The 12965-nt window shown below is 47.1% G+C and overlaps 1 protein-coding gene across 2 annotated transcripts in view; it reads right to left on the reverse strand.

Annotated features, from left to right (window-relative positions):
• CROCC (ciliary rootlet coiled-coil, rootletin) overlaps positions 1-12965 on the reverse strand; it is a 67131-nt gene that overhangs the window by 31052 nt on the left and 23114 nt on the right. For both annotated transcript variants that reach the window (XM_081923089.1, XM_081923088.1), the window contains exons 9-15: positions 11286-11513; positions 10271-10367; positions 7641-7745; positions 6627-6848; positions 4433-4632; positions 3284-3466; positions 773-917 (exon numbers count right to left, since the gene is read on the reverse strand). In XM_081923089.1, the coding sequence (XP_081779215.1) occupies positions 773-917; positions 3284-3466; positions 4433-4632; positions 6627-6848; positions 7641-7745; positions 10271-10367; positions 11286-11513 (1180 nt within the window). The remainder of the gene's footprint in view (positions 1-772; positions 918-3283; positions 3467-4432; positions 4633-6626; positions 6849-7640; positions 7746-10270; positions 10368-11285; positions 11514-12965) is intronic.

The following is a 12965-nucleotide window of genomic DNA, read 5'->3' on the forward strand; positions in this document are numbered from 1 at the left end:
CCATATCTCCTTGAAATCATTTCTCCTGTATATTCCCCATCTTAAAGGTAAAGAGACCCCTGACCATTAGGTCCAGTCGTGACCGACTCTGGGGTTGTGGTGCTCATGTCGCTTTACTGGCCGAGGGAGCTGGCGTACAGCTTCCGGGTCATGTGGCCAGCATGACTAAGCCGCTTCTGGTGAACCAGAGCAGCGCACGGAAACTACCTTCCCGACGGAGTGGTACCTATTTATCTACTTGCACTTTGCCGTGCTTTTGAACTGCTAGGTTGGCAGGAGCTGGGACTGAGCAACGGGAGCTCACCCCGTCGCGGGGATTCGAACCGCCAACCTTCTGATCGGCAAGTCCTAGGCTCTGTGGTTTAACCCACAGTGCCACCCACGTCCCCATCTTACCTTAATGTTAATTCATCATTAGTAGCTATATCCCACACCTCTTTATACCATCCTTCCATCTTATATTCTACTTGCCCCTTCCGTTTCCTAGCTATCATAATTCGTGCAGCTGTCAATAAATTTGTGAGCGAGTCCCTCCCAGCCAGCGAACCTTCCACCCCAGGCATCCCCTACCTTTGGCTCTCCAGATGTTCTGGACTACAATTCCCATCATCCCTGACCACTGGTCCTGTTAGCTAGGGATCATGGGAGTTGTAGGCCAAAACATCTGGAGGGCCGCAGGTTGGCGATGCCTGTTCCACCTCATCGTAAATTGATAATAATGCATTTCAGAAGGGTGTGCAAATCTCTCCCTCCCCAGCAGCTGCCTCCTTGCCTTGGACAGGGCTTCATCGCCCTCGGCCTTCTCATGCTGAGAGACCTCCTTCTCCAGAAGGGCTTTGCTCAGGGCTTCCTTCACCAGCACAAGCTCCTTCTTCAGGCCGGACTTCTTTGCTTCCAGCTGCTCCAGCTGCTTGCGACTGGGAGACAGAAGAGGGGAGAAATTGAAATTGAAATACTTTATTGACACTTGTACAACTTGTGTACAGTGAGATTGCATGAGCACCCCCCACTCAGCTCTCTTAGTCTTAATTCCCCTCGTTTACTGACGCACACCCACCAAACCTGAAAGTCAGTTGCCCTGTTGTTATCTTTTCATTCAGCAGCCCAACAGCCCACGGATAGAAGCTGTTCTTTACCCTGTTGGTGCGACTAATTGTGCTTCTACATCTTCTGCCTGAGGGCAGGAGATCAAGAAAGTGCCAGCCACTGTGTGAATCATCCTTGAGAATTTTTCTCACTTTCCTGAGGCAACGTTCTTCCACTATTTCATCCAGCGGATTCATGGGACAGCCCATAATATCTTGTGCTGTATTCACCACCCTCTGTAGGTACTTGCTATCAGATGATGTCAAACCAGCGTACCACACCGTGATGCAGTATGAAAGGACACTTTCTATTGTTGACTGGTAGAAGGAGATCATCAAATGTTGATTGACATCGTTCTTCCGCAATACTCTGAGGAGATGGAGTCTCTGTTGGGCTTTCTTAACCACCTGGGTTGTATTGATTTTGCAAGTAAGGTTTTCATTGAGATAAACTCCTAGGAATTTAAAGGAAGAGACTCTCTCCACACAGCCTTCCCCGATTTACAGCGGGGCTAGTTCTCCTCTCTTCCTCCAAAAGTCCACACCATCTCCTTTGCCTTGCTGATATTAAGGTGCAAGTTGTTCCCTAGGCACCATGTAGATATTTTCTGTACCTCCCCTCTATACACCGATTCATCTCCACCTGTTATTAAACCCATTATGGTGGTGTCATCTGCAAATTTAATAATTGCAGTAGACAGGTCAGATGATACACAATCGTATGTACACAATGAATACAGGTAGGGACTTATCACACATCTTTGTGGTGTGCCAGCGCTGATTTTTAAGAAATCACTAGACAAGATGCCAACTGTTCACCCCCATGGCATTCTACCTCGGGTTGAACAAAGGTGGCATATTCACAGAGAGACCCTGATGTCAAGTCAGGTTCCCAGGGCGTTTAAAAAAAGGACCGGTGAAGACAGCTCTATGGTGGAGATTTGGCAAGGACAATGCCTCCATGAAACATGTCTGTAGAGTGTTCTCTGCTTGCTAAGTTGTGGGAGAAAGTGATGGGCTGTGTAACTACGACTGCACAGATAAAGCTAAAACTTTCAGCAGAGAATATTCTTTTGAACTATATGCCTATTGCATGGAAGTTAACAATGGGACAAGGCACCCTAATGGTGGCCAAGAGACTGAGACTGATGAGTTGGAAGAGTAAAGATATGGCCCCCTTCAGTCAATGGACTGGCAACACGACAACACTCGCAACTTATGAACGGACTGCTTATTAGATGTAGGCTTTGGATAAATACGACGACATTTGGAATGGGTTTCTACAGAATGTAGCAGGCTATTCATATCTATATATGTATTAGGATAATAACCTGTATGGGCAATCTATCCGGAAGATATTTGTATTTTGAGGAGTTAGTGATCTGACATGGTTATCCTTCCTGCCCTCTGTTCCTTCCTTTTCCCTATCTTTTGTGAAGCTCTTTGATGGCTGAGAGCAGCCTTTAATGTCCTAATCTGTTGGAAGGAAGCGACAGTGATGAGTGCCTTCTTTGATGTTGGACATTGTTTCAAGAAAGTGAGGCACTGGGCAGCTAATGAATGTATGTAAGCAGTTGGGCAAACCACACAGGTGAATCGGATGGTTGTGGGCAGAGTTTGAGAGAGAATCTCGTGCACGGACTGATGGCCATGGGGCCGTGCAAACTGAGGGCTTCCGAGTGGGAGATTGAGGTGCTTGTTTGGTATGTATATATTGCTTGCTGTTTAGAATAAAACATTTAATCTTCTCACTCACTTGTGTTTTGTATTACTTCTGAATCTCATATGTAGACATAACCTCATATCTCTTTACATAAGAATGTACGGGAGTATATTACATTGCATTTTTGCATACTGTTTCTTTCTGCAAATTTCTGTTCTTTTTATTTTCTCGATTTTTCTTTTCTCTGCATCACATTGTTTCTTTATCACTGCAATTCTTTCAATAAAAAATATTAATGGCAAAGAAAATCATGATTCCTGGGCAGACAACATTCAACGCTTTTGCAGAGTCCAATGCTTTTGACTTGGTGTTTTAAAGGACACTCCATACCTTCCCAGCATGCCTCTGTGTCACTGCAAGATGTCCCCCAACTAGCGCCAGAGAACTGGGCCTGAGACCACACCAGCTTCAGTCCCTCTTGAAGAAAGGGGACACCCTACCCCAAGAAAAAAATCTCACCAATCTCCCACTTTACCTCCGCTCAATTTCCTTCCAAGCCCTTTCCTGGTCCTTTAAGATGTCCTCTTTCTCCTCTTCCAGGCCATCACGCTGTCGCTGAAGGTCACTGTTGGCCAGCTGCAGTTTCTCCTTTTCCTGATGGAGGACCTCCAGCTTCTGCTGCAACAGCTGCAGGTTCTTTTCCAGGTTCGTCTTCTCGCTGGAGAGGAGAAAGGAGGGGGACACTACAGCAGGGCGAGGACAATAAGGGAGCAGAGGACAGCGCCCATTCCATCAACTTCCCACAACAGCCGTTGAGGCTGTTCCATCCCAGTGCATTCACAACCATGACCATCTCTCTCTCTTGAGAAGAGAGGGAGTCACATGGGCAAGTGGACAGCCAACACTTAAGGACAATAAGTTTAAAATAATCAAAAAGAAAAAGAAAAGAAGGTAATATAAGATTAGCCTAAATTTACTACCCATTGTGTGTTTTGGTTGTTCTGCATAATCTGTCGACTTCAGGAAACTGGAAACCAGAGTCCCAACAATCATAGTATCCTTCTCTGCTGAACTGTGTTTATTGGTGCTTAGGTCATTTTAGACATCAGGGAAGTTTTTAATGTGTGACATCTTAGTGTGTTTTTGGTCTTTTGTTGGAAGCCGCCCAGAGTGGCTGGGGAAACTCAGCCAGATGGGCGAGGTATAAATAATAAATTATTGTTGTTGTTGTTGTTGTTGTTGTAAGGAAAGGGATGTGAATTAGAAATAACTGGGAAAACAATGCAGCAACAAGAGGCGGAGTACAAGAAGCCAATTTTGGGGGGCAGAGACTCTCCTTCAGGTATACAGGGCCGAGGCCGAGAGAGGGAACCCCCGCTCCCACACCACAGTGCTGAATTACTCCTCCGGACTGGAAAGAAGGCAGCCCAGAGCGCTGACTCACACAGAGAAACCCAAGCCTCCTCTGGATACAGGTTGTTCTGCTGCCCCTCCGTGCAGGGGGGTGAGGTTCAGTCCTTAAATGCCAACACACACACAAGCCCTTTCAGCAGAGGCTTCTGGGAAGGAGACACAGCCAGGGCAGGCACTCAGACAGAGAGGCAGTAGGGAAATTTCACAAAGGCATTCCTTGCCTTCCTGGTGCTCCTTGCTTCCTTCAAGAGGGCAATTCGAGGTGCCTCACCTGCCCAGCAGTTCGGCGGAAGACCGAAAGCGGTTGGCATCGTGAGCCGCGTCCTCCTTGGCTTGCGACAGCCTGTCCAGGTCCCCCTTCAGCTGCAGGATCTTGTGCTCCAGGGAACGGCGCTCGTTGTCGCTCTCTGCCAACTGCCTCTTCAGGGATGACACAAGGTCCTGCGCAGCCTCGTATTTCCCCCGGAGGTCCTGGGCGTAAAAAGTAAAAGCAAGCAGCAACGTCAGGCTCAGGAACAGACCGGCAGGTAGCAAAGCCCACGCCCAGATGAGGAAAAGGAGAACTCTGATCGCTGGGGTTGATACCACTGTATTTCTCTCCCAGAGAGCAGCTCACAGCACAGCAGAGAACCACCACCATATATGAAGCAGTTAATAATAATAATAATAATAATAATAATAATAATAATAATAATATAATTTATTATTTATTATTTGTACCCCGCCCATCTGGCTGGGTTTCCCCAGCCACTCTGGGCAGCTTCCAACAAAAGACCAAAAATATACTAAGATGTCACACATTAAAAACTTCTCTGATGTCTAAAATGATCTAAGCACCAATAAACACAGTTCAGCAGAGAAGGATACTATGATTGTTGGGACTCTGGTTTCCAGTTTCCTCAAGTTGACAGATTGTGCAGAACAACCAAAACACAGAATGGGTAGTAAATTTAGGCTAGCAAGGCGGGCTTACTTGTCAGCCTTGCATTCTGGTTGCACATGTTTTGTGTACATGTTTACTTTCTCTATCTATTGTTGTCTTCTACAATTCTATGGCAGCCTCCTGAGAATCTCGCTTTCTGACTGTCTTTCCTAAAAGTAAAAAGGTAAAGGGCCCCTGGACGGTTAAGTCCAGTCAAAGGCGACTATGGGGTTGTGGTGCTCATCTCACTTTCAGGCTGAAAGAGCCAGTGTTTGTCCACAGACAGCTTCTGGCACAACGGAACACCGTAACGGAAACCAGGGCGCACGGAAAAGCCGTTTACCTTCCTGCCAGAGCAGTACCTATTTATCTACTTGCACTGGTGTCCTTTCAAACTGTTAGGTTGGCAGGAGCTGGGACAGAGCAATGGGAGCTCACCCCATCACGGGGATTTGAACCGTTGACCTTCTGAGTGGCAAGCCCAAGAGGCTCAGTGGTTTAGACCACAGTGCCACCCGTGTCCCCTGTGTCTTTCCTAAAACCAAGTTATTAGCCCCACCACATCATGGCAAGTGATGAGGCTGCCAACTAAGCCTGCAAAACCAGAGCTGAGAGGCTGGATGCCATTTGGAAAACAGTTGTCCCTGATCTGGGTGACAAGAATCAGAATAAGTTACGTAAAACGAGACCAACTGAGGATATTTGCATGTTCTAGACAGGGCAGAAGCCCAGTTTGTATTCCTGCTCTCACACAGGGAGAGTGAGCGATGCCTTTTTGGGGGTGGCCTCTTCCCTTGCAGTTTAGGAACTCCTCTCTCTCCTTCCCGCCCCCAATCTTGAGTGTCAGTCAGTCAAGTTTAATGCTTATAGCCAAAGGCTGCTGCAATGTATACAATGTCATTCAATAAAATATATACTAGTTTGACACAAAAACTTAAAACATTTACATTGTCAAAACCTGACCTAATCTGCACAAAACTATAGAAACTCTTTAATCTATAAACTGAAACATTTGGCAATAAAATTTATAAGCTAAAATCACCGTGGGGCCACTCATATATTAACAGCAATATTATATAATACAATAGACAATTATGTACAACGTTTAGTGAGAAAGATACAGCTTGGTGTAGATGGGGGTCAAATAAATTCATCTCCTTTGCAGTTGATAGCTATCTCGGCTATATAATTTTTTCTAATTTTCCTGGCGGCAGTTGCAAAAAGTGCTACATAACAGGTCACATACATATCAATGTCTGCAAGGAGATATAGAATCGTGGCCCAATCTTGAGTGAGACAAACACTGTTTAGGGGAGCTTTTCAATATTCAGTGTTTTATTATGTTTTTATATATGTTGCAAGCGGCCCAGAGAGGCTGTGGCAAAATTATTATTATTATCCTCTCCCGCGCTCCCTTCTATGAAGCGGGCCTGCTCAGGATTTTGGCAAGGGCCTTCTTCCCCCAGGTGCACCACCTGCCTCCCTGGCCTTTGGGGTGATTGGGGCTGTGGGGTGGGAATCGGACGCCCCCCTCCTCCCTTACCTGAAGCTGCAGCTGACGCTTCTGCAGGGCCGACTGCACCACCACCAGCGTGGAGTCAGGGAAGATGGGGGACAGGCTGCGGCGGTGGGGGGAGGAACGGCGCAGCGGGGAGGGCGTCCGGAAGCTGGAGGACAAGCCCCGCAGGCTGAGCCCGGTGGCATCGCTGTCTGAGGTTTCCGTGGCCGGGAGGTGGACGGCACTGTCCGCGTCGGAGATCACGGCCTACGGGGAGAACAAAAATAAAAACTCACAGTGGGACCAGGCAGAAGTGCCCCTCGCCTGCATACCTGTATACCTGTATACCTGCAGGAGCATTTCCACCCCCATCATCCAGCCCAGACACTGAGATCCAGCACCGAGGGCCTTCTGGCAGTTCCCTCGCTGTGAGAAGTGGGGTTACAGGGAACCAGGCAGAGGGCCTTCTCGGTAGTGGTGCTTGCCCTGTGGAACGCCCTCCCACCAGACGCCAAGGCAATAATCAACTATTTTACTTTTAAAAGACACCTGAAGGCAGCCCTCTTTAGGGTTAGGGTTGGTTTTTAATGTCTGACGCTGTATTGTTTTTGATATTTGGTTGGAAGCTGCCCAGAGTGGCTGGGGAGACCCAGTCAGATGGGTGGGGTATAAATACAGTCATACTTCGGGTTGAAATAGCTTCAGGATAAGTATTTTCCAGTTGCATGCTGCGGCGACCCAGAAGTAGCAGAGCACGTTACTTCCGGGTTTCGCCGCTCATGCATGCGCAGACGGTCAAAATGACGTCATGCGCAGAAGTGGCGACCCGCAGACCCGTGGGCGGGGGTTGCATTCGCTTCTGGATGCGAATGCGGCTGCAGAACGCTCACATCCAGACGTGCCACTGTAATAAATTATTATTATTATTATTATTATTATTGTTGTTGTTGTTGTTGTTGTTATTATTATTATTATTATTATTATTATTATTATATCTCAGCTTCAAAAGAGATGAGTCAGATGCCACGAAAGGGACAGTGGGGGTCCTCTGCTCTGTACCTGAGCGAGGTCACGCAGGGTCTGCTGCAGCAACTCAGATTCTGTCCGCAGGGCTTCCACCTCCTCGGCCTCCGCCGCAGCCTGTTCCTGGGCATGGGAGGCTTCCTGGAACCAGACATGGGGCAGGACGGTCAGCAAAGCAAGAGGGGCTCTCTGCCAGTTTCCGGCTGCTGGACATTTGGAGGGAGGCAGCTTGGAGGGAACTCAAAGGAACAGAGGATCCACGAAGAAATAAAGAAAATACTAAGAATATCATATAGTAAAAGGCCAGAGGCATTCCTTTTAGGAATTTTAAACGATGATGTTCCAAAAGACAAATTTTTCTTATAAGTGATGCCTGCAGCATGAATCCTGGTGGCTAAGTATTGGAAAGGGAATCGGTTACCCACTAGGGGAGAGTGGTTATGTAAGCTTTCAGAATATTTAGAATTAGCCAAATTGACAGACTAAAACCAAAAAGTGAAGTAAAAAAAAGATTGGGAGTGCCTAAATGAATACCTTAAAAGTCAAGGTTCGAGGGTAGAAATCTGGCTGAGTCTGGAATAACCTTGTGAAGTGAAAGGATAAGAAAGGGAGATTTATATCTAGATGTTAGGATAGAGATGATAAGGGAAACAGGAAGACACAATGAGAGATAAAGGAGGTGCTGTGGGATTTGTAGAAGTCAATGTTTGCTTTTCTTCTTAGTGTTTATATTATTAACTTGTAAGATATGGATTTGCTTTTTTGTTATTTTTTGAATGTTGGTTTTTATGTTTTGTGTATTGTTATTTTTCAATATTTTTCGTGTTGTTGTGTGGAAAATACTAATAAAATTTATATTATATTTTTTTAAAAAAAAATTAAACAAAACCAAAGAAAACAAAGGAACAAAGGAGCCTGCCTGACACTCGAAGCCCACCTGCCTCAGTGTCGTCTATACTGGCTAAACAGCAGCTCCTCAGAGTTTCAGTCCTTCCCAGCCATACCTGGTTCTACTTACCAGGGATGAATCCTTAACCTGCTGGGTGCCATAGCTGTCAACTTTCCTCTTTTCTTGCGAGGAATCCTATTTGGAATAACGGAATTTCCCTTTAAAAAAGGGAAACGTTGACAGCTATGCTGGGTGCCCCAAAGATGGAACAAACTTGTTTTCAGCTGCTACAGAGAGGGGAGCACCCAAAACTACCAAATTCAAAATACGAGAAAGGAAATTCCGAATCAACGTGAGGAAGAACGTTCCGAGGGTCAGAGCAGTCCGGCCGTGGAACAGGTGGTGGACTCTCCTTCATGGGAAGTTTTTTAGCAGAGGTTGGCTGGGTTGATGTCTGTCAGAGAGCCTTCGGCTGTGATTCCTGCATTGGACTGGATGACCCTTGGGGTTCCCTCTGCAGTTCTACAACTCTATGATTCACCCAGGCAGGGTCGGACAGGCTTTAAGCATTAATAAATCTCCTCCCTCTGGTTCCACCCCCCAGTTTTTCATCCATGGCAAAGCTCAAATGAAGTGGGACTCGAGTGAGAAGCATGGGAAGAAGATTAGACCATAATGTACACAGGCACCAAAAGGGGACGAGGAAATTTACCGTTGTTCTCAAAGGAGGCAGAGCAGAGAGGGGTTGGGAAAAGGGAATAAAAGTTTAGGAAAACTCTCTCTCTCTCTCTCTTCCCTTTTTAAACATCTCAATATAGAAGAAGACACCTTCACCCCGGTATGGCTCCCCTTTATCACATACACAGCCCAACAAGACAACGACAAAAATCCACCAACGACATGCAAACCAATATGGCTAACCTGATCCAAAACACCCAGCCACCCCACTCACACATGAAAACGAAGACCACCACAGCCAGCCACAAATGAACAACCACATCCTAGGCCAACCCCAACCTCTCTCACCACCAAAGGAACACAAGCAAACAGCAGAGAACCTGCACAAGGAAACCCTACATATACAGTGGTACCTCGGGTTAAGTACTTAATTCGTTCCGGAGGTCCGTTCTTAACCTGAAACTGTTCTTAACCTGAAGCACCACTTTAGCTAATGGGGCCTGCCGCAATTTTTGTTCTCATCCTGAAGCAAAGTTCTTAACCCGAGGTACTATTTCTGGGTTAGCGGAGTCTGTAACCTGAAGCGTCTGTAACCCGAGGTACCACTGTAGTAAGTAAAATAGAAACATCACCACCCCCCACTCCCATCTCCACCCCCTCTTTCCCCCTTATTTTCCCAATGTCTCAACAAATGAAACTGATTTGTAAAAAAGTTACATGGAAAAAATATATATACAAGAGAGAGACATTGCACACACTTTTGTAAATCAAGGAATGGATGGATGAATGAATGAATGAATGAATGAATGAATGAATAAATAAATGGAATATTGGAGCACAGAAAGCAGGAGGAGGAACACAAAGGGGGGATGAAAGCAACAGAGTCCCAGGCTCAAATGGGAGAGGAAGGGGAGGGGGGGGACACATGCCAGCCGGGGGGGGGCAGAACCAGGGGGGGGCTGCGGCACCAGGAGTGGGGAGACCCCTTAGGGCCACACGGCCCCCGACAGAGCCGATGCCTGGCGAGCTGCATCTTCTTGAGGGCCACCCAATGCCCTCCATCATCCTCCTCCCCCAAAACCCAGCTGCCTCCTCTCACCAAACTCTCCAGCTTCTGGGTCAGCGCCTCAATTGCCTTGGTCTTCTCCGCGTTCTGCCCTTTCAGGCGCTCCAGGCTGGACGTGACTTCGTTGATCCTGGAGGGCAAGGGAAGAGAAGGCTTCAGTGGTCAGTTCTGGGCCAGTGGGGGCACTCGGGGGTCCTTTCTGGCCTTGCGGGGCATGGGAGAGCTTCGGAAGTAGTCCTCTTGCAGGCAAAGCAGATGGACCCTGCGCCTGAGCCAAGCTCCTCAGCAGAAACCCCACATGCAAAGAGTGAGGAACATTTCAGGGGGGGGGGCATAGCTCAGTGGCTGAAAGACATCTGAAGACAGCCCTGTATCAAAAAGGTTTTATTTTATTGTGTTTTTATGTCTTGGAAGCTACCCAGAGTGGCTGGGAAAGCCCAGCCAGATGGGCGGGGTATAAATAATATTTGTTTGTTTGTTTGTTTGTTTCCTCCCAGCCACTCTGGTGGCTCCCAACAGAAATAATAATAATAATAATAATAATAATAATAATAATAATAATAATAATGCAACAAAACATCAGACATTAAAAACTTGCCTAAACAGGGCTGCCTTCAGATGTCTTCTAAAAGTCAGATATAGTAGTACCTCTGGTTACAAACTTAATTCGTTCCAGAGGTCCGTTCTTAACCTGAAACTGTTCTTAACCTGAGGTACCACTTTAGCTAACGGGGCCTCCTGCTGCCGCCACGCAATTTCTGTTCTCATCCTGGGGCAAAGTTCTTAACCTGAGGTACTACTTCTGGGTTAGCAGAGCCTATAACCCGAAGTGTTTGTAACCTGAGGTGCTTGTAGCCTGAGGTACCACTGTAGTTGTTTATTTCCTTGACATCTGATGGGAGGGCGTTCCACAGGGCGGGTGCCACCACTGAGAAGACCCTCTGCCTGGTTCCTCCTACCCTGACCACAGGCCATGCTGGAGGCCAGAGCAGGCTCCCCTGCCAGGTGCTAAACCTGCCTCCCCCAACCTTTCCCCCCTCCCTGGTACCTGTTGCCCAGCTCGGCCTTCTCCATGTCGCAGCGGACCTGCAGCTGGATCATGTCGCGGACCTTGTCCTTCAGCTGCTCCTCCAGCTGCGCCATCAGCAGCGCCTGCTTCTCCAGGGTGGCGCCGGTGCTGCTCTCCGACAGGCGCAGGTTGCTGCTCAGGTTCAGGCAGGCAGCGTGGACCGTGCGGCTGGAGCGGGAGAGTTCGTGGCCCAGCTCAGAGAGGTCCCTGCCAAGATAGGGAGCAAGAGGAGGAGTTGCTCAGGGGAGAGAAATGCAAGTAACAATATACCCATATTTTTCGCTCTATAAGACGCACTTTTCCCTTTCTAAAAAGGGGAAATGTGTGTGCGTCTCATGGAGCAAATGCAGGCGGGAGGCTCTGCTCACCGCTACCCTTAAAGAGCCGCTGGAGCATGTGTGTGGCTCTTCGGGGCTTTTTCCCGAGGAGGACAAGGGCAGCCCTTTTTCAACAGGAGAATAATTTTCCACGGGGAAAACCCTCAAGAGCCGCACACACACTCTGCGCGCTCTTTAAAGGGAGCATGGCTCTTGGGGGGAGCCTCACCTGGGCAGGGGAATGATGGCTCCCCTTGCCCGGGAGAGGTTGCACGCAGCTATCCCATAACCTTCTGGGATTCTGAATATTTTTTTTCTTGTTTTCTTCTTCCAAAAACTAGGTGTGTCTTATGGTCTGGTGCGTCTTACAGAGCAAAAAATACAGTGGTACTTCTGGATGTGAACGGGATCCGTTCCGGAGCGTCTGCGCATGCACGAGCGACGAAACCCAGAAGTCATGTGTTCCGTTACTTCCGGGTCACCGCAGAGCGTAACCTGAAAGCGCTCAACCTGAAGCGACTTTAACCCGAGGTATGACTGTACCGACATCGCAAAGGAGCAGAAAATACTTTTTATGTCTGGGACAACAGCCGCTCAGATGCTACTAGCCCAGATATAGAAAGAAGACAAAGGAGAGAGAAATGGCAAGCTAAGCTGATGGACTACATTGAAATGGCAAAGCTGATTGGAAAACTCACAAACCAAGAGGACAATTTTTTTAAAAAAAGAATAGGAAAATGTTTATAATTTATCTAGGAGACCCCTGCAAGCAAATAGAAACATTAGCAGGATTTGAAACCTACTTGTAATGTAACAAATACTATTAAAATACTGATTAAAAATATAGAATATGGAATAGTATGCAGCTGTAAATGTTGACACTAGGACCCATGGAGGGAATGGGGTGGAAGTCTTGAGATTCAGAGTAATCTCTATAGTATATGGATATGCATTTGGAATGTTATAAATTCGTATTTGTAAAATCAAAGGAAAATGATTTCAAAAAGAGAGAGCAATGCAGGCAACAACATACACCTCCTCCTCACGAGCCACTGTGCAGGCAGCACCACCAAAAGTGCACTTAAAACTGTGCTCCGAGCTTCTTAAGATTCACAGTTACCATTTAGTTCAGGTTTCTAGACCTCATGTGGTATGCTGATCTAGCATGATTTTCAAATGGCTGGGGAAAATGCTCAGTCACTTCCTGCCCCTACAAAATGACGAGCAGACAAGGGAATAAACATTCCACACACACACACACACAAAAGCACTGAGAGGGACATCTGCTCGATTTAATCAATTAGTATATTTTTGTGCAAATTATTATTTTATTATTATTTAT

Source organism: Podarcis melisellensis (genome assembly GCF_964234715.1).
Source record: "Podarcis melisellensis genome assembly, chromosome: 8".
Lineage (NCBI taxonomy): Eukaryota > Metazoa > Chordata > Lepidosauria > Squamata > Lacertidae > Podarcis > Podarcis melisellensis.